Genomic DNA, 21,560 nt, shown 5'->3' on the forward strand with positions numbered 1-21,560 from the left:
TTGTTCTGATCTTTCAGGAACTAAGGAAGTGGTGGTCAATGTGGATGACAATGGAGTAATTTCCTTGAACTTTGAATGTGATCAGATGTCTCCAAACTCTAAATTTGTTTGGTCCAAGAATTATGAACCAATTGAGGACGACTCTCGGCTGGACATTGATACCAAAGGCGGAAAGTAAGAGCCCTCAGCAGTAACAGTCATCCCATGTTTGATAAACCTAGGCTGGTCACAGAAATCAATCCTTTCTGGATGAAAGGATCAGTAAGAATTGTATCTGCCTTTGTTACTAAAAGGCTCTGGATGAGTATGTTGTTCTCCAACAAGTCCCTGTGCAGACCATTGGGCAATTGTAGTTTGCACAGAATGAGTCAGGCCTCCTGATTAAGCAATTAAGTTACATTTAGGCATAGGGTGAGAAAATTGGTGCTCTGTCCTCTTACAACCTGGCAATCAGGACAGATGATCATGATTCCTATTGCTGTCACTGTAAAGGTCCAAAAGCTAAAATTGTCTGCTTGCAAAATGCTTTTACCATGTAGCACTGTCACAATCTTCTGAGGAGGTCCCTGTTTTGATCACCTCACCATAGCCTGATTTGATAACTTTCACAATGCTCCACGAGCCTAATATGTTTCTTCAGGCATTTTTCAAAAAGGAAGAAATAGCAAATGCACAGGTGGAGCCTATGAAGCTATGTGCTCTTACAGCTATAGAAACCATAGGGGAAGAAATGGTGGCTCATACCACTCTTGGTATTGCATATGAAAATTGAATCAGCCTGCACTTACAGTATCCTTCCACACTCACTAAAGACCTGACAAATGCTTTTAAGTATGTGTGAGCTAGCTTTGGCTAGCTCCAGTACTGTTGGCACTACCTGAGAGCTTATTCAGCTTCCTGGAGAGGTTGTGCAGGTTGTGCAGAGGTTGTGCAGCAGAGGTAGTTGGTCAGCCTTTACTCTTATGGTCTCATGGATGCTCCTGGATCTCCCTTCTCTCTTTGCTTTAGTAACCGATTCCTCTTAGTCCAGATGTACTGGCTGTGCCATCGCCATTTGTACCACACGTGGTAGGGCAAAATAAACCACACCTGGTTTATTTTGGTCAGGACCCCTGTATTTGCCTTTTAGTCAGAGCAAAAGCTTAAAAAAGTTTATTTTTATTGTGTGTTATAAAAAGGAGCTTGGTTCAGACTGATCTCACCTTTTTGTCAAAATGTTTCATTTTTTCTAAAGGTCAAAAGCAACCTTTAAGGATCTTGGAGAAGATGACTTAGGAATTTACTCCTGTGTTGTTACAGACACTGATGGAGTTTCATCAAGCTACACAATTGATGAAGAAGGTAGATACACAATGTCTATTAAGCATGCCTGTTTTGCTTTCACTTCTGTTTTTTCCTGCTGCTGTGTCTCTCATATCCATAAGGTATGCACACCTATCTTTTTTCATGTCTTTTGCAGAAATGAAACGTCTGCTTGCTCTGAGCCATGAACACAAATTCCCAAGTAAGTGAATCAAGCATGTCTGTAGGGGAGAGATTTGAATGCGCACGGGTATGTATCACAAAGCTCCTGCCAGCATCAGATTGTGAAACTGCTACAGTAATTTCAAGTGAAAGTGTTTTTGAACTGAAAATCTAAGATTCCTTTTTTTTTTTTTCTTTTCTTTTTTCTCTCAGTACGTTTGTGTATTGCTCTTGTTCTTCCTCTTCTTTTGCAGGCTGCTGGTCTAAGCATATACTAAGTCTCTATATTAGATTGAAAATAAGTATCCCAATGGCTTTATTTCTTCTGCCATGCAGCTTTTTTTACTTACTCAGAATGCCTAAGCTGATTTGAAAACCTGAGCTTGAAAAACATTCTGCCCCTCTAACTTCACCCCAACTGAAGTTAACAGAAGTTAAAAGTAAGGCTAAGAGAACAAGCAACTGTAGTAAATTCAGCTCTAATGATATATATATATATGTACAGAATTTTTCAGCTGAAATTCCTCCCTCTTTTCTGTAATACTTGATAGTAAGAGCACCTTTCTTTTTGCTTGGAAGGATATTTTTGTCATGTCCACAGAACTCTTATACCTTTATGATATCCTGGCTGTAGTACAACCCTGTTATTTTCAGTGGAATGTGACTTGAATAACTGAAGAAAATAATAAATTGAATTGTAGAAAGAATCCTATTACACACAACGTGACGAGATCTAAGCCTTGTCTCATCTCCTGCCACTACCATCTCTTGTGCTTTGTTCCAGACACTACTGTTCTTGCCTGGGTTTTAATATCTTCAGCTTTGTGCTTGTGCTGCTGGCACCTCAGCCAGCTCAGCCCACATTGTGCCTCCCAGGCCAGTCAAACTCAGCTGCAGACATTGCCTGTCTTTCTGCACGCATCATCTCTCTTTCTCATTTCCCTCTCTGCCTTTTCCACTTCAGCTCTGCTCTTCCCAGCATATCGTACCAACTTTTGATGGCCTAATGACAGCCCAAGCACCCCTTTCTTTACTCCTGCTCCTCCCAGACGTTTCCTCTTCATCAGGTCTTCAGGGCGAGCGTTAGTCATCACAACCCCTTATTGCTGTCACTCGCCCCAACCCTTCTCCACTGAGTGCTCTTCCACACTCTGTGTTAATAACTAATGTCACGAAATAAGTTCCTCAGGACAAGACTGGGGAGTTGGGTTTTTAATGTGTTTTCGGGTGTCAGTATGCTCCCAGCTGTGCATGAACTTCATAGAAAAACAGACCAAAAAAAAAAAAAAGAGATTACTGCAGAATGTACTGTAATGTTTCAAGGAGAAAACTGCTTTTCTTGCTTTGGCCATCCTAGGCCCTGTAGACTCTCAAAAAACAAAACAAAACAAAACAAAACAAAAACCACACAGATTGTCTAACTTCAGTCTAGTTGCACATGGTAATTTGTGATGCTATACAAACAAGACGTAAAACCTTGTAAGTATGATGGCTGGAAAATCCCTGAAGTCGCAGTCAGTTGGTGTTTAGTAAAATGGAATTTATTTTTTTTTAAATAAGTCTTTTGCTTGTGGAATACTGTTTACATGGATCTCTCTGATTCCTTTGGACTGCGGAGCGAATGGCCTTTTCCCAAAATATAAAGCTTTTACATCCTTTCAGCCCCTTCTTGAACAGTTCCTGAGATATCTTCCTCTCTCCCATTTTAGACTAAGATATTAATAGTTAATTACATGCAAATCAACTGGGAGTTTAACATTGCCATGGAGCTGGCAGTGAAACAAAAGCAGTGCAGCCTGATATCTATTCTCATCCTCATCCTGTTGCTTCTGAGACTCCTGTAGCATTTCAGGCGCTTTGTTCTGAGAAATCATGCAGCTCCCGAGATTCCTTTTGTTTCTCTCAAGCAATGCAGGAGGGAAGGAAGCTTCACAAGTACCATTTCCACTGCTGGGGCACACTCATAACCTGGTCCCTTTTGGTACCGCTTTCCCCCACAACTCCTTTTTAACCATTTTTTTTTCTCTTCCAGGTTATGCCCATGTCTTTTTCATATTTTTTTTTCCCCGGGACTGTTGCCTCACCTCCCAGAAGCTTTATTTTCACCAAAGATATGTTCTGTACCACCAAAATGTACATGAGTGTGGAAAAGTATAGGTGCATGGAAGGGGTGCCCATATGAAAGGAAGACACAGGGAGACCTCACACGTGGCTACTACCTGGGATTGACAGCAGGGTAGAATGGCAGCTCTGCTCCAGAAGGCACCCTGTTGTTTAGGGTGGTGAAAACAGGAAGATGAGAGATGACAGAAAACTACCCCAGTCCCAGTCCTCTCCTGCTGCAGCTAGGCTTTTCACACATGAAGTTAAATAAACAACCCTGTCCTGTGATTTGTCTGGGAGAAGGTGTAGGTTGACACCCATCACCACACCACATAATCAAGCATTTTGCAATGTGTTTGTACGCTCTCCTCGGTTACACCCTTGCAATGCAGACTTTACATTGCTGTGAAAGTGGAGGTTGGGGTTCATATATAGCATACGTGCTCCTAAGAGTATGAGGTTTTGGAAACTTGAGCATCCACTAGGACAGCTAAAATGATGGTAATTAAAAAAAATGAGCAATGTGCCCAAATATCAGAGTCTAAATGCCTGTATTTAATGTTGCTGATTAAAATCTCTTAACAAGAATTTAAAGTGAAGGCACACAGAGGACTTTTACTAACAAGAACAAGGAAAAGTTTAAAAGCCCTACAGTTAGCTACAGTAGAGTACTCTTTACAGGATTATTTTTTCCTGCTTACACAAGGAATTGTTCTATATGTCAGGATTTCCATTATTCATACGTAAACAAAATGTACTGGGGAGATTTGGGGTATGTTGTGATAGTTCGTGTATTCTGGAGATAAAGGTTCCACTCAGCAAAGATCAAAGTACTTATAAAAGTCTCCCAACCTGCAATTCACCAGCTGACTTTGTGATCTGCCTTTGTGCTTGTTTGTTGTTGTTGTTGTTTTTCCACTGAGTCAATTCCCTGCCTTAAAACAACATTGTTAAGCGACTCATTAAAGACGTGTCTGCCCTATACAGGCTCACATCATGCTGCAGAGATGCTTAGTTTACCTTTGGCCTTGTATTAGAATGGAGGAGCCCCAGCACAACTCAACTTATCAGTGTTTCTGCTCTGTTCAGACCTAGTGATAGAAAGATCAAATGATGCAATCTTGCCTGTCACCCTGTGTACATGTGGGTGGAGAGGTATTCCAACTATATGAAGAGCTGTCATAAGCTAGTCACCTTGCATACATTAGCTGAAAGAAAGACGTGGCTTTTACAGAAGAAGATAGTTGTTGGGGCACAGGCAAAGTATATGCTTCATTCTTGTCTTTCTTCTTTGTAGCTGTTCCACTTGTCTCTGAGCTGGCAGTGGAAATTTTGGAAAAAGGAGAAGTGAGGTTCTGGTTGCAAGCTGAAAAACTGTCTGGCAATGCAAAGGCCAACTTTGTATTTAATGATAAGGAGATTTTTAATGGAGAGGTAAGGTTTTTCATTGCTTACAGATGTTTGCATGTTTATAACCAATGAGTATTAATGTCTCCAATACGCTTCCAACTAGTGTTCCATGCTAGTGCGTTTTTGTCATAAATGGCATATTTCATCAAAAACATCACTAGGAAGACTTTGTCCATAGTTTTCAGCTCCAGCTGAATTTTAGTGGATGCAGTTTATAATGTGGAATTAAATGACTTCCTGCCACCTTTGTGAGTACCAGATGGTCTGTTAACTAATGGATACCATAAGAGTTCCTGCAGTGAGGTAGTCACAGGTAAGTAACTCCTGTGGTCTTCAAGGAGTCACTGCAGTTGCCCAGATTCATCCCATGTCTTTTATCTATGGCTTATCTACGGCCCTTGTGGTCACTTCACACATCACTTTGCTGTTTGGAGGAATTTATTACACCAAGGGAAAATTCCCAAGTGGTTGTTTGCAGTAGCAGAGTTTGTTACTTATGAAGACAGGATGCGTCATGCTTTTGTTGCAATACTGATCGCAGTTAGAAGGCAAGGACAGAGCTTCTCTTGACTCCCTAGGGAAGTGGTCATGGCACTGAGCCCGCTGGAGTTCAAGAGGGTTTGGACAATGCTCTCAGACACGTGGTCTGATTTTTGGGTGGTCCTTTGGGGACCCAGGAGTTGGACTCGATGATCCTTGTTGGTCCCTTCCAACTCAGGAAATTCTATGATGATTCACTCTACACAAAAATTTATATAAATATTGTCTCATAGATGACAATGTTCTGAAGAGGTGCAAATCTAAACCTTAATAATGAAAAAGAACACAACGCTCACCACAGAACAGGATTTTCACATGCTTCCATCCTTGTCAGATTTCTTATTAATTTGTTTACATGTATAGAGCTGGATCTAGAAATAGTGGCAATCTGACTGAAGAAAACAGAATTTCACCTAAAGATATGAAGCAATGTTTGCCAAATATTCTCTGATTCTGATATCTGTTAATTGTTGCTTTACTTTCCATTCCTGAAGAAATATAAAATGAAGGTGGACCAGAAGACTGGCCTTGTTGAAATGATTATGGATAAACTTGAGGACAAGGATGAAGGGACTTACACTTTCCAGCTGCAGGATGGAAAAGCAACCAATCAGTCCAGTCTGGTGCTCATTGGTGATGGTAAGCTAATCTATACTGTGCAGAAGGCTAGAAAAAATTACATCAGGGTTGGTTGTCATCTTCACTTTCTACTGTTTTCCCATTTTAGTTCTAATAAATGTTCATGTCACAGCATTTGCCTGCCTCAGATAAAACAGACCATGTGTGTGAACTGATAATTTTTAAGTGCCCAGAGGAAAGCGAAGTGTTATAGAAATGTAAAATATTGGAGGCTATCAAGGTTTGCTTTTCTATGGATGCAATGAAAATTCCCCTTGTAAAATGCCTGTTCAGCCAGGAACACACATCTGCACCTCTTTGCATTGCCACTGCTTGCCAGTTCTGCTGCCGCTCCTGTTTGCCTTCCTCCTGGGAGTGGAAAGCGATTGCATGATGGGGGATTACACTTCTTCAGAGTGATGTGTTAAATCCCTGATGGCTGCAAGCAGCTTGGGAAGTTGGGTTAGCTGTAATCAGCTTCTGACCCTTGGAAATGTTCAGTATTAAGTTGCTGAGAGAAAATTTGACCACATCATAGGGTTCTTATTGGCCTCCAAGGGACAGAGCTGTGCCTGTTACAGTACTGCACAAATAACACATGTTGTTTAACCTCATATATGTTGCTGGTTTTAATTTCTAGTATTCAAGAAGCTGAAGGATGAAGCAGAATTCCAGAGAAAAGAGTGGCACAGAAAACAAGGTGATAATAAGAATATTCATAAGAATCACATGTGTTAGTTTGTTAAGTATGAGAATTTGTTTATATTAATGTGCTAAATTAAAATAGATGTTTTTATTCTGTTGTGTAGTTGCTTGCCTTTTGAAGGAAAAATGGGAAAAATAAACACTTTAAAACATAACAGTATTATTGTCAAGAAAAACACATTTGCCTTTGTTTTTGTATCATGAATACCACTGATGCCATTTTTTAAAGAAAAATATCTGTAATTTCAAACAGGTCCTCATTTTGTGGATAAGCTGGGATGGGAAGTTACCGATGACTGTAACGTGATGTTGAAATGCAAGGTAAGGGGGAAGGAAAAGAATAAGTATAATGTTCAAAGAAGCACTTTGTCCTACTGCTGCTTAGATGCTGAGGGAAGAAAAGAACTAAAGACAGTCTTTGGTTTTGTATTCCCAACTGCATATTTAGTGGAAGAGACTGAAAGCACACAGGCTAATCATGCTGGGGTGACTGTAGATAGTCAGAGACTTAGGCAAAACTCCTTTCTGTCCAGCAAAAAGCAGCTCAAAAATTGATAAAGGAGAAGATGGTTGTGAAAAACAAATGGATTGCCCTCCTGCAGTATGATTAATAAGCTCTGCTTTCTTTACAGAAATACAGTATCTGAACAAAGAGCAATGTGTTGGTTACTGTGCTGGAAATAGAAAGAGAGGCCTTCTGCAAAAAATCCATCAAGAAGGGGACTCTTTGTTACACACTCCTTGTGTTTCACCACTGGTATTCAGGGACCTGTTAGATGTGCCTGTACAGCTTCCTAATTCAGGCATTTAAGATAGAGACTGGCACAGGAGCAGGGTAGGAGGAAGGTAACATTTATTCTGAAGGGATAAAGAGCACCTGCCTCTGGGCCATAAGGTTGTTATCCCCTGACAGCTCTCTGGTCACCTCTCCGCAATGAGCTGGGGCTATCGTTCAGTCCTCTGTGTGTCCCCATTACCACAAACAGAGGTAAAACAAATCATCCTGTGCTCTTTCTTTTTTTTTTCAGACAAAACACCTTGGAAAATAGCTTAAACATTTTTTCTTCAGGTCTGCCATCCACCCATCCATCCATTCATCCCTCCTTCCATCCAGTCAGGAAAATGGACCTCAATAGGAATGATGGACTCTTGTGAGCTCAGGGACTGTCTGATTTGGGAGCTGCTTATGTGTGTAGAAATTCCTTGAGCAGAATTCACTAGATCCCTGGTTTTCCCAAAGCTACTGACAGTACTTTTCTCTCTCTCTTCATCCCTTCCATTTTCTCTCTTGCATCCTTTATTTTAACAAAGAGGCCTCCAAGAGCATCCTTGTAATTCACTGTAAACACGTTGTGAAGCTTGCTGTTCTTGTATGCTGGCCCAGGATTCAAGCAGGCTAACCCATGCAATGCTGGGTTCATCTGACCAAATGTAGAGAATAATTGCAATGTGGTTTTCATCCATTTTAGGTGGCTAATATTAAGAAGGAAACACACATTGTATGGTACAAAGATGACAGGGAGATAATGGTAGATGAAGAACATGACTTTAAAGATGGTGTGTGCACTCTGCTGATATCGGAGGTGAGTGACTGTCTTTGCTAGCCCTAATCTGAAGTCGGTGTTATGAATTCAGGTGAAAGATATGATCTAATATTCAACAGAACAATCAAAATAGGAAGTGGGTTTTAAAAACGGAAAAACTCATGAGGCGTCTATATTTTAGCTAAAATAAATTTCTATCTATAACTGCTCACTCAAATTTTCAGGAAATGATGACAGTAGAGATAATAAGCATGTCACTTCCTTTGCATGTCAGTTAACAACCGAATGAGACCACATCTCTGTTGTGACTTGCACTTGGGAAGTGCTTGTCACTTGGGCTTCCAGAGGACCGCCCTCTCAAAGTCACCCAAGAGATGCACTTGAGACTTGCGGTCCCTACCCAGCTCTGCTGCAGACACAGGGTGTGACCTGCATTAACCACTAAATCTCTTTGCCTTCCGTTCCTCTGGCTGAGAAAGGGCAGAAGTGCCAGGCCCTGTGGGGGCTGGGGACCACGATGAGGCCATTAGAGCAGGACCTCCCAGCCAGGCCCTGACCCACCACCCCAGCCAGGAGCTGGGCACGGGGGGCACCAGGAGAGCCCCAGCCCTGGGCATCGGGCACCTTCTGGGAGACAGGGATGGGGATGGGATGAGGCTTGCCTGGACACAAATCTGGATTTTTCTACAGTAACTGTACTGAATACTGTTTTCACAGTTTTCTAAGAAAGACACTGGCACTTACGAAGTCATACTGAAGGACGACAGAGGAAAGGACACCAGTGAGCTAAAGCTTACGGACACAGGTCAGAGCCCCTTTCTGCATGCTGTAAGCCATGCAGCCTACATCCTGCAAGCAAGATCGAGGCAATAAAGACAGCTGCATATGTCTCCTTCCTGTGGTTTTGTTCCTTCTGTATATAAGATTATCTGATTAGAAAAGCAGAGATTGTTTAGCACAAGTAGTATTTGAATACGCCTCATTGCATGGGGATCTTGTATAATTTTGCGAGAATGTGATGACTGGTGCTGAGCAAAATGATAACACGTTTCCTCAGGGGCTCAGCAGTAGTTTAAGTTTGTAATTATAGAAAGAAATTACAGAGCTAGATAATTTTAAAAGATCTCACTTTTTAAAATGTTTTGTCATTACTATATTTAGAGGCTTTTCCATTCTTTGTGACCACTGTGTTTTTAAAATTTCAGTTATAGTTAAGTTTCCAAGCAAGTGGGAAAAAAATCATATCCATTGCAATGTACACAGATGGGTTAGCATTCCAACTGAATATGGTCATTTACAGGGTAAAAAAGAGAATACAGTTCAGTTCAGCTGCAGCAGTATTCATCCAGGTTAAAGTCTGGAAGCTGTGGAATAACAGGCTGCATTTAGGCGTTACTTAGCTTTCTAATACACTTTTTAATGTAGGTCTGATTTCTTTTTGGACCCTACTGGGGAGAATATTTCAGAATCAGTGCTTGGCCTATGATTGACTGTGCTTGAGATGCAGACACTGAGTTTAGTCTATGGATTTTGTTTCCACAGCTTTTGCGGATCTGATGAATGAAGTATGCAGAAGGATTGGTAAGCTTTTAATTCTCTTCTGAGATGAATGACTCATTGTGACACTCAATGAATGCCTGCATGGCTGCATAAAAACATGTGGTCTTCTTGCAGCTTTATCTGCAACAGACCTGAAAATCCAGAGCACAGCTGAGGGTATCAGACTGTACTCCTTCGTCACCTATTATGTGGAGGATCTGAGGGTAGGCTGGGTGCACAAGTAAGTATGCAAAAGCTTTGCAAATATCAGTGCGGCTTGGTTTTTGTAGACTCAGAAAGAACGTGGATGTATGAGACAGGCTGGGCCCAGCTGTCTTTTCATCATCTCTCATGAGTCCTTCTCTCACGTGAGAGTTAGTTTCAGAGAACTGCACCCACAAGGAACCAGCAGGAGAGTTAGGTCTTGGTGGCATGGGGCCTTCCTGCTGTTTTCCTGTGAGACCGATAGTCCCATGCCACGTGCTGTTGTCAGGGCTGTGTTGCTTCAGAGGGCTTCCCACCTTCCGAATGGGATCTGCATTTTCCTCTGAACCAGTTTTGAGGGGCAACATGAGTATGATCTATGGCACTGACAAGCTCTGTTAGAGGCCAGCACATCTGGTTCGGAGATACCTAGCCTGGAGGCCTGCTTGTCTAGGAGCCATAATTCACAGGAACGGGGGCAAACGGGCACATCCTCTTCATGCATGGGTTCATGTTTTGGAGGCAAAGCAAGATTGATTCCACATGTGCCTGAGGCAGTAAAATCCAGACAGGCCCTCCTGTGAGCACTAAGAGCCTAACAAGGACAGACAGGAGAACTGAGACTCTTACAAAGAACTTGAATACCCAGCTCCCCATAAAATTAATGGGAGTTGTGTGTATCCAAATCCATGAGACAGCTTTGAATTTTCAGTCAGCATAAACAGCTTGTACTGTAAAACTCAGAAAAGTAAATAACTTAGTTTATTTTAAATCTATTATTAATGTTCTTGCTGTTTCACTTCCTGTGTATATGGTAGCAGTTTGAGGTCTTCCTCTTTCCTGGCATACATTTTGATCTGGTAAAACCAGGAGTCCCAAGCATTACAAAACTAGAAGTGAATATGAATTGTCCTGGATTTTTTCTCTCTCCCTTCATTTTCTCTCTTTTTCTACCCTTCCTTCTTGTCTCTCTCTTTTCTCCATGTAATTTTTAGAAGCTAATTTCATCTTGAAGCACATCAAATTGCTCTTTGACCCTCTAGCATATTCAAAGCTATCAGCTGAAAGATAAAAAGAAAATGAGCAGCTTATTTGACAAATATCTTCTGCCTCTTCCAGAGCAATTAACTGCTTAGCCAAGAAGCTGAAAATTGATATTTTTCGTGGGAATTGTATTTGTGTCAAAATACATTTAACTGTAAAAGCCAAAGCATAGCAGAACATGAGAAAACTTTCAAACTAGGCAAAAACTATTTGTATCAAAAGTGTTTTTTTGCAGGTACATCCCTATATAGTTTTGCTTTGCTCAAGCAGAAAAAACTTGTGCTAAGGAGAGAACAGGAACATTTGAGGTATTACCCATCAGACATCTGAGTCTTAAATCTGTATAATATTTCTATGACTCAGGTTCATAACCTTTCTGCAAACTTTGAGGAGAGCTGGAAATTAAACAGAAGAAGACTGTCATAACAAGGCTGTCCCTTTGGTCTACAGTTTAGCAATGATTTGGCTTCAAAAGCTTCAAAATATGATGGCATACCATTGCACCTTGGAAATCATTTAGTAACTGCGATGTTCTGAGTGACTCAACAGGAACAAATCCTGTTTATATTCCAGTAAAAACGAAGGGGTGACATTGTTTTGTATTTTTCAGTGACACCCAGATTAGGTTTACAGACAGAGTGAAGACTGGTGTCACGGGGGAGCAGATCTGGCTGCAGATCAATGAGCCAACTCCTCAAGACAAAGGCAAATACACCATGGAACTCTTCGATGGTAAAACTGCACACAAAAAGATGGTGGATCTTTCTGGACAAGGTAGGCCATTCATACTGTTAATATCACCTGCATGTGGGTATGACACTGTGGTAGGGAAGGAGCATCTCTAGCAGGATCAATCTGATACCGTTTGGGCATCAGGTTAATTTTTCCCAATCCAAATATCAACTTGCAGTTTGCCTTGGAGTTGCCTAGGGAGATGTCAGCCCAGTTTCTGAGTTATCTTACAAAACCCTTGATCTGCTGGCATTGATTGGCAATTTTAGACACAAGTTGTAGCACTGAATGCCTTCTGTATCTCTCCCTTCCAAGTAATAATATTCAGAGGAGGAAGTGAGGGACAAGTTTGTTCTGTTACTTTCCTACTGTATTTCTTTGATGGATATAAAAGGGCTCCTTATTCTTCAGAGATGTCAAGACTGGTCCCCTTTCATCAGCACAATGAAGGAATGTTACAGGAACAGCTAAAATTAACTCGATTGCCTGATGGAAGCTCTTACTCTGAGAGAGCTCTCAGAACCTAGGGAGCAGATTAACTACTTCTGAGTTTCTGCTTTCCATCCCCAGCATTTCCCATCCCTAAAGCTTTGCTTTGGGCCTGTAAGACCTGTGTAAGGATGATAACCTTACAATCATCTCTGGGTTGCTCCTTCTTTACTCTATCCTCATTTTTTTGAGAAAAAGTGTGAAAAGCACTTAGGAAAAATAAATCTCTTGTATCATAAGCAAGTGGTCTGCAAATTGGGGTACACAGGACAATCTGCTGGAGTGCAGGAAAAAAAACACAAGAACTTCAGTAGCATGTGTATATAATTTATAAAGAATTGCATATACCCATATGGAGGGTACTCAAAATTGTATTACTAATAGGGGGTTGTGATCAAAAAAGGTTTGGATGACTTTAATGTGGTATATTTTGGGTTTCCTCCTCTGTTTTGTGAGGTAATTTCAGCCTATCATTCTCCCATCACTCTGCGTGAATTTTTGACCTTTACTATAAAAAAGAATTGTGTTTATGCATGCATATGTACATATAATAGTTACCATATACGAGACTGCCTTTATTAGTTGAACCATTCAGCATTTTAGGGCTTATACAGTATCACAGCATGTATCCATACATGAGTATTTCTTTAATGACGTCTACATTTTAAATCAATTTCTGCATTTTAAATGAACACTTGTGGTGGCCTATCTTTGAACCTACCTTTAAAATCAACTTTTCTCTTTACAAAGCATTTGATGAAGCCTTTGCTGAGTTCCAGAGACTAAAGTAAGTATTGTGCAATCCAAATACACCAATGGCACCCATAAAATAATAATGGTATTTGTTTGTTTTTGCTGGAGCTAAAAATATCCTATGAAACAAATCCTAGTCCTACAGAAGCCTGTAGGAGTTTTGCATGTGACTGCTTTGGTATAACGCTTATGTAACAGTTAGGTAATGAAGAAAAAGCAGTATTGCCAAATGACAAGAGGCATTTTCTTTAACTGATTAAGGCAATTTAAAAGACAAGCTATTTTTCCATTACTCTAAGTAAACCTTAAATAAAATTGGACTTTCTTTTTGTTTCTTTCAACTCCAGGCAAGCTGCGATTGCAGAGAAAAGTAAGTGGGCCTTCTTTGACAATAATTGTAATAAGTTGTTTATGAAGGTTTTCTTCCTATACAGGAAATTGTGTGTTGGGAGAGAGAGGGCATGTATGCACATGTACATACCTGTGCGCATCCTAAAACTAGTTGACCTTACACCAAGGGGAAGCAAGGAGCATGATTTAACATTTTGCACATTGCTGCTACTGACACTTTAAGAAGGGGTTATGTGGACTTTTCCAGAATAAGCTCCTGTTCCCATCACTGGTTATCTTTCTCTGAAATTCATATTTATTGTTGAGATCTCCCATGCATGTTTTTCTGCCCAAAAGTCACTCTGTTTTCTAAGATGGAGGAAATCACTCAGCTAGTTTTGTATCTAAAATGTTAAATGGCTCTGCATTATAAACAGAGGTGGGTAAGATTTTGCATAACTTAATGACAGATCCCTGAATCTCCTGATACTTTTGCATTTGTATCAATTTCAAAAGAACGATTAAAACACAAGAATGTCACAATTACTTAAGGAATAAATCATCATAAGGAATCATCAGCTTGGATTATTCGGCTCAATATTTGTCCTATTTACAGAAAAATCCATGGTGAAATGTAGCACAACAAAAAATTCTCCCAGTGCAGATGACTTTCATACCTCTACAGAAACTAGGGCATAACCGGAGTGTGAAAAGTTGCTGGAGAAAAATGTGTAGAGGGATCTGAGCTAACTCCTCACTGGACACAGACTCCAAATGGAAAGGGTTTGGGCTATGTACAGCAATCCCTGCTAGTTCCAGCTGGGATGGCAGGAAAGGACCAGGAACAGCCCTGCCCTGGGCAATTCATTTCTAACTCTGCATGAGTCACAGAGGGCTGGCACAGAAAACGTAGTCATGCTCCTGACCTCATCAAGTTGCCATTTACTCCAGAGTATATATTTTACAGAGTATATTAGAGGAGAACATGCTCTATAGTCACTTCCTTCCTCTGCCAGGCTCCTCCAAGACTTGCAACTAACAAAATCCATGTTCCAGAATAAATGCCTCAAAGCCCGCATGTGATCAGCTTATTTGTTTTTACGTAAGATTCCTATGGGACTTTGAACCTAACCTGTAGAGCAGATACCGACCTTGTTTACGTCCAGATACACACAAAGGGATGGCATTTCACTGCTGTCACCAAGGCCGAAGCCCATCATTGTTTTTAGACCAAAACCAAATCTCCAGCACTTTCTTAGCTGCCATTCATTTCTTATCAGAAACACGTTTCTAGTTTATGACACTAAAAATTTTGAGCACCATATCTCAAAAATTCAAATATTTTGTGTGTGCAACCACAAGCAACACCGAATCAGTGGGTAAATCTGCAGGACACAGCACATGGACTTTAATTCCCTCCAGTAAGTGACTGATGCCAGCTGTTAACACTTCTTCTGCTGTGAATCAAACGTTTCTAAAGTCCAAATGGTGTGCTAAGAATGCTGAGTAATTCTGTCCTAGCGCAGATATCAGAGACAAGTTGTACATAAATAAGATAAGAGGAAAGAACTAGAGGGGAAACAGAATCTGGGACACAGTTGATTTTGAGATACTAAAGAATATTATGTTCATTTCTTTTCAGACCGTGCACGGGTGCTTGGAGGTTTGCCCGATGTTGTCACCATCCAGGAAGGCAAGGTACAGTGAATTCACCGAAGCTTTACACAACAGCTGAACAGCTTGAATGCCTTTCAATGACAGCAAAATATTCACCTTTTTTTTTAAAAAGATTCCATCTTTAAAATCTGCCACATTATTTATTCATTCCCTGTCTTCTGTACATAATGCAGTGGTCTTGCACAGATGGGTTTATTTATTTAGGGCAGTGTCTTTTCTTAAGCATTAGATAAAAGTGAGATGACAATGTGAGCTGAGACTAAAATTCTTTATGTAACCAGCTCTTTAAAAATTCATGCACAGGTTTCACTGTTACATTTATCTATCTATCAATCTATCAATCTATCTAACTCTATTTATTGTAACACGGTACCAGGGAAGGTTTTGATTCCCATTTTTTTTTATAGGATAGCTACCCATTCTGTATCTTTTGGAGCTAACTGATAGTCAGATCTGTCAAAGCTGCCTTCTAAACAGGGTAAAAGTAGTAAACCTTTCTAACTCAATTCTCTTTCAGACCAAAGGAGAACATTTTCTGTATTTCATTGGGGTAAGCGGGAAGGAAGTCAGAGGAAGTCACTGGTATTACATTGGATTATATTAGCAGAGTTTGGCTAAAAGATTATTGTAAGGCAGTCACAGGGGAACACAGCTACGTCACTGCTCAAGCACAGGACAGACATCCCACGAAGTCAGTTCATAATCTTGTAACCTTTTCCCAGCGCTCTGCTTCTACAAGTTGCAGCAAAGTAGCACTGAGACCAAAAGCATCTGCTCTTCACCTCCCTCTGGTCGGCCATAAGCCACTTCCTTTTCAAAGTGTGGGTGAACATTGAAATGAGACATTTGAATGTAGTTGAAAACCTGTAACACGATAACTACAGTAAGACAGCTTCCCGATATTTCCACTTTTTTCTTGTAGTGGGTCAGCTGGGTTAAAGGTACTTGATTATTAGCTCAGCAGAAGCATTAAAAATCTAAAAGCTTGAATTGCTTAACAATGCAAGACATAGCATAGCCACCAGATAGTGGGCTGCAGCATTTCATGTAAAATTAAGCATCTTGACATTATAAAATGGAATAACATTTGATTAAACTTTTCATTAAAGGATTTAGCGGCTCATGGAATGATCTAAAAATAAGCAGCATTCAGACAAGTATTGTAACTGTAGGCAGAGGACAGAAAGAAATAGAATGAATTTGCAGAATTTCAGAGAATATTGTTTCTGCTTGAAGATGAGATTCTCATGTGGCTTTGGCAGGGGATAAATTTGGGTGATTTTTATCAGTTTTAAACTTTCTGACAAAAGAGAGTTGAAGTTGAGTATAAGCTCATTAAAGCAAAATGTGTAGCTTACAAAAAGAGCAGTTTGTAAAAAAATGAGTTGCAAAATCTCACCCAGACACACATTGTCCTTGACAGCAAGGACATTTGTGATGTTTGAACAAGCGACTGGAAAACTCCCAGAACTCGAGACAAATATCGTTGACCTTATGTTTCTGGACTCTGTAGATGATCTTTTTGAGAAACAGAGTAGGGCAGAGAGCGTTCAGAGAAAGCACTGCATGTTTGGGTGTTGTTGGCTCGTCTGCCTACTGCTTGCATATATGCTGGAGAGAGGGGGAAGGCGTTTTTCTGTACCTGGTGTGTAATCCATGCAAATTGCACAATCAGCAAGGGTTTCGAGAAAGAGTAAATGAGGTAGTAGAGGATTGGCAATTGCAAGTTTGAATTCTGAATACAAGTGCAGCCATAAATGGAGAGTTATATGATCAGATTGGTATCTTGAGATTGAACTTGCAAGCATATGCCTATCTCAAACTTAAACTTAACACTGCGATTGCGATGCTATTTACTGGCTTTTTACATGAGCTGAGGGATATGTGTGGGAATACATGAGCCAGCGCTTACCCAGTGTTAATCAAAGAGTGCTACAGATGGCCTAAGAGGCTTCCACTGATAGACATAAAAGCTCTTCAGCGTTGGGTTATAATTGGAAAAGGCTAAGTGTCAGTTCATATTAGGGAGGAATTATCAGACAAAACTAGCATAGGTTTTGTGTACAGGTGGCCAATTTAACCTAAGTAGATGTTTTAACAATAGTAAGTGGGTTTATTTTTAAAAGGAGACTTTGGATCCTGACAGGTACTTTCGGACCTAGAAGCAACATGTTACATCCTCCTGCCCACCAGCTCCCTGTTCTCCCCTTCTGCCAGGGGTTGGTGCCCTCATAGGCATGCTGGAAGAAAGGAACATGTTCCCATAACTTAGCTGCTTTAATTCACACTCTGGCATCTTAGTCCAAACTACTCATCAATGTGAGTATATGCTAATATGCAGGCGGAATGGCAATACTTGAAATACAATGACACATTTTTCTCTCCCACTTATAATATTAAAAACTCGTGAAAATCTGCAGTGAAAGGCATAAAAATCAAGCTGAGGATGAGGACGTTTGCACTGAGAGTGTTAAGGAAAAGGGTGAAACGTAAAACCACTTGTTTTCCCCATCTTTTCGAAAAGATGAACTGATATGGTCAAAACCACATTCTTACCAGTGGGCTACAGGAGAAGGCATTCATAATCCCCAGTTGTCCCATAATCCCCAGTTGTCATCAACAGTAGGTGCTGCAGGAAATCAGATAGGGGCCATTTCCATCAGGCTTTCACCACCCCAAACCCAGCATGTGTCTTTCCTTCAGTACCAAGATATATGTGTTGTTGGTGGTGGGGAGAAACTTCACCCTCCCTTTTGTTTTCATTTTGTTCTTTAGGATTTGGGATTTATGTGATTTTGTTCTTTGTTCTCAGAGGTACAAAAATATTGTTTTTATAAACGTATTTTTTTTTCTTTTCTGGCTGTTCATTTCAATAGCTGTCTGGGTGTCTATTCTGTCCCATCTTCCACCATCACACTACCATATAAAAAGCAGAGCAGTGAAAGGAAGGTAGCTTGTTAAACTGATTTCTCACAGTGCCTTTCTGACATAACAACATATAGGGTCAAAATGTGATCCTCCTCAGTTGTCTGTATTTCTAATGTATTTTTATCATGAGCCTTTAAAAAATGGAAGAGAAAACTGGATTTCAGTCAAGTAGAACCTTGTCCATTCCTTATGTACCACTGAAGACCATTTTTTCTGTAGTATAAATTCTTCAAATTTTGCTAGAGAAAAAGTTAGATTCCTCTCTGAGTAACATTTTCAGTTCGGACCAATGTACTATTTAGTACTTAGAGATAAATCAATTCCTTACTAAATAAAGGTCCAGAGAAAGGTATATGTGCACTGAAGTTTCACGTGAATATTTTTCACATTTGATTTTCTATGTGATGTTCACTTTTGCAAACTCTTTGAGAAGATTCCCACAGCCTTGTGACTAGAGGAAGGGAAAACAGCATCCCCTGAGTCCATATGTAACACGTGTGTCTCAGTTGACAACAACAAAAAGAGATCTGAACATTGTATGCACCTTAGACTTGCCAGCCTGCAGAACCTATTCAATGGCTAGTGACCTCTCCAACAACTGACTCTGATAATGAAGATTCTTCCTTCAATCTGTTGGGACTTACGAAGCTTACTAACATCAAAGGGAAATGCTTACACGAGCACCAAAGAAACAGTAAAGTCTGTTTTGATTTCAGTTAAAAATAGTTTTATAGGAGTGCATAAAACAAATTAAGGTTGTTGAAAGAGCTGTCAGAGCATGGTTTAAAAAGATCCTAAATTAAACAAAATATTCCAGGGACACTTTGCCCTTAGTCATTACTTTCAAAAGGAACACAGGCTTTCTTTACTTCTGTGGCAAATACATAGTGAGCTTAAACTGAACAAAACCATCTGACAGGTCCTCAAATTCTTATTTCAGGTCTAACACAAAAATGCAGGTGATATCTGGTTTGGTATTAAACATTACACATGGAGAAAATCCCAGTAATCATTATCAGAGCAGAGAAGAAGGTCCATAAAATATTGAAAAGGTCATAATGGAGTTTTTGAATTAACTGAATTTTGAATTAACTTTTTCTTTATGATACAGAAGACTGTGACAAAAACTATTGATCACTGATGATGATATGTATCCATTTCCTAAAAGCAGCAAGCTAAATGGGAGGAGGTGGAACATTTGGAGAATTGTGCATCAGAAAACACAGCAAGTATTTATTGACTCTTACATATAATTCTTTCATATTTTTTTCTGTAGGCACTCAATCTGTCTTGCACTGTCTGGGGAGATCCTACCCCAGAGGTGTCATGGCTGAAGAACGAAAAATCATTTGTATCTGATGCTAACTGCATCCTGAAATTTGAATCTGGAAAGAATGTCAACTTCACCATTTCTGCTGTGTCCACACTCGACTCTGGGAAGTACAGCCTCGTGGTGAAGAACAAGTACGGCACAGAGACCAGTGATGTCACTGTAAGTGTGTTCATACCAGAGGAAGAGCAAGAAAATAAGAAAGAAGATAAGAAAAAGAAAGCGTGAATTTAAGACTAGGAAACAGAAGTATGGGGGAGATTTTGGATGACAATGCTGACATAATGTGTGTGTGTAAATGGCTTTCTGTTTTAGCAGGTAGCCTTGAATTTTTCCATTCACTTCACTTGTGTTTCTAATGCCCTTAATTGTGCCAGGGAAAATAGCGCATCTCCTAAGTATTTTCTCACTGCTAACTTCACAGAACCTAGTTGTGCCATCCTCTCACCCAGGCCAAACGCATGCTGGCTGTAAACACTGGTCTGCAATTTGACCCTCTTCCTGGGGCACTTGACCACACAACACAAATGAAGAGGGTGAAAAAGGAGTAGAGTGGAGGCAACTGATGAGGCAGATGGAAAGATAAAAAAAGATCAAGGCATTTCTCAGCTGCAGTTTAGATTTGTTCCAACTTTGGTAAAGTAGCATAGATGGAATGCGTTAGAGAATTCAAACCTTGGAGAAATTAGTGCTGGTTTTCGTCTACATTAAGGCCCCTTTGTATTGCTGTGTTACTTTAGAGAGGCCTTAATATGGGTGTAATTTACATCCATAAATATTGTTTAATCTGCCCAATTGGGGTAAAAGTACTGTAATATAAATGAAAATTAAGACTTAGGAGGCTAAAATACTAATGTGTGCATGTGTCTGCAAATATGAATGAACTCTCCTCTATGTTCACAAATAAATGGGATTCACTTCTTTCATTCTGTCACGAGTTTGTTTCACTGTGTCATGTTTTACTGGTCACGGCTCTCCTGGTTGTTCACATTATCTTATTATTTTAACCTTTTCACCACTTTATTTACCTCTAGTTTTCCTTTAGATCCATGTTAATCTTCACTTTACTTTTCACTACAAAATCCCCGATGGCATCACCTCGTGTTTCTCTGTCCAGACCTTCACTGCTTCACATCTCAACTCACAAAGGTATTTTGCCAGTTCAGGCACAGGAGTAGTCTCATGCAGTTCAAAGGGCCTGATCATGAATTTTGATTGAAGGGTGGTAGGTAAGTGCATTGTTAGACTGAGACCTTAGTTAATTTCATCCACATTTAACACTGGAGATCAGAAATAACATATTTCTTCATGATCCTTTGAAGGTGCAAAAATAATCTTTACTGGAACTGAGAAAAAAAAAGAGTTTTTTTTTTCAGACAAAAAATATTTAAGAACCTTTCATCCAGATCCAAAAATATTTCAGAACCATTCGTCTAGATCCTGAACACATTTCTATAGATTAAAAAGTCCTTGTCAGCCATTTTACAACAATGTCACTGATTATTAGCTGAGGAATAGCAACAGAATGCATATATATTTCCATCCTGTTGGACATATATGATATGATATTATGCTATATTAATAATTCTTTTCAGAACTGATCTCACAACAGCACTGTTCTTCACATCAAAATCTAAAGAACAACTGTATATATTTTCAGTGTTCTTTGTAAGGATGATCTGTGTGCATCCTTTACATACTTCCTCGTCATTTTTAACTATGGTGGCTGCAGAAATAGTGCTGTTTCCCAGGCACTCATTTTGCTGCAGTACTGGTATTTCTGTGAGGAATACGTTAGTAAGTGCTGTGCAGCTAATGCTGACTTAAATCCTTGCCATCTGAGGCTTACTGTCAGCTACAGCTAACGTTAAAGGCCAAGTGGGTGCATGAGGGAATTCTTAATGTCTAGTACATGGAGAATTAAGTGCTGGTTTGCTGGCATTGTGTTTAAAGGTCTTTTTCTTTTTCAAAAAATTTACAGTATGGCAGCTAAGAACAATCTTAATAATTCAACAAATAATCCAGATTTAATTCAGATTTATAACATATCAAAACATTTTAGCATGTGCTTAACTTTACACATGAAAAGTACCACTAGAACATGTTAGGTTTATCTGGTATGCATCTTTTTTCTTCCAGAATGGTTTTCA

At 39.9% G+C, this 21,560-nt stretch overlaps 1 protein-coding gene across 2 annotated transcripts in view; it reads left to right on the forward strand.

Annotated features, from left to right (window-relative positions):
* Window positions 1–20,345, forward strand: part of MYOM1 (myomesin 1) — a 73,995-nt gene extending 53,650 nt beyond the window's left edge. For both annotated transcript variants that reach the window (XM_048058024.2, XM_048058026.2), the window contains 16 exons: window positions 18–174; window positions 1,235–1,341; window positions 1,460–1,504; window positions 4,865–5,001; window positions 6,012–6,156; window positions 6,776–6,835; window positions 7,094–7,161; window positions 8,310–8,423; window positions 9,102–9,189; window positions 9,927–9,965; window positions 10,059–10,164; window positions 11,782–11,945; window positions 13,143–13,179; window positions 13,493–13,515; window positions 15,118–15,173; window positions 19,357–20,345. In XM_048058024.2, coding sequence (XP_047913981.2) covers window positions 18–174; window positions 1,235–1,341; window positions 1,460–1,504; window positions 4,865–5,001; window positions 6,012–6,156; window positions 6,776–6,835; window positions 7,094–7,161; window positions 8,310–8,423; window positions 9,102–9,189; window positions 9,927–9,965; window positions 10,059–10,164; window positions 11,782–11,945; window positions 13,143–13,179; window positions 13,493–13,515; window positions 15,118–15,173; window positions 19,357–19,638 — 1,628 coding nt within the window. In that variant the 3' untranslated portion in view covers window positions 19,639–20,345. The remainder of the gene's footprint in view (window positions 1–17; window positions 175–1,234; window positions 1,342–1,459; window positions 1,505–4,864; window positions 5,002–6,011; window positions 6,157–6,775; window positions 6,836–7,093; window positions 7,162–8,309; window positions 8,424–9,101; window positions 9,190–9,926; window positions 9,966–10,058; window positions 10,165–11,781; window positions 11,946–13,142; window positions 13,180–13,492; window positions 13,516–15,117; window positions 15,174–19,356) is intronic.
* Window positions 20,346–21,560: the final 1,215 nt, after the last annotated feature.

The sequence above is a fragment of the Anser cygnoides genome, chromosome 2, assembly GCF_040182565.1.
Source record: "Anser cygnoides isolate HZ-2024a breed goose chromosome 2, Taihu_goose_T2T_genome, whole genome shotgun sequence".
Taxonomy (NCBI): Eukaryota; Metazoa; Chordata; class Aves; order Anseriformes; family Anatidae; genus Anser; species Anser cygnoides.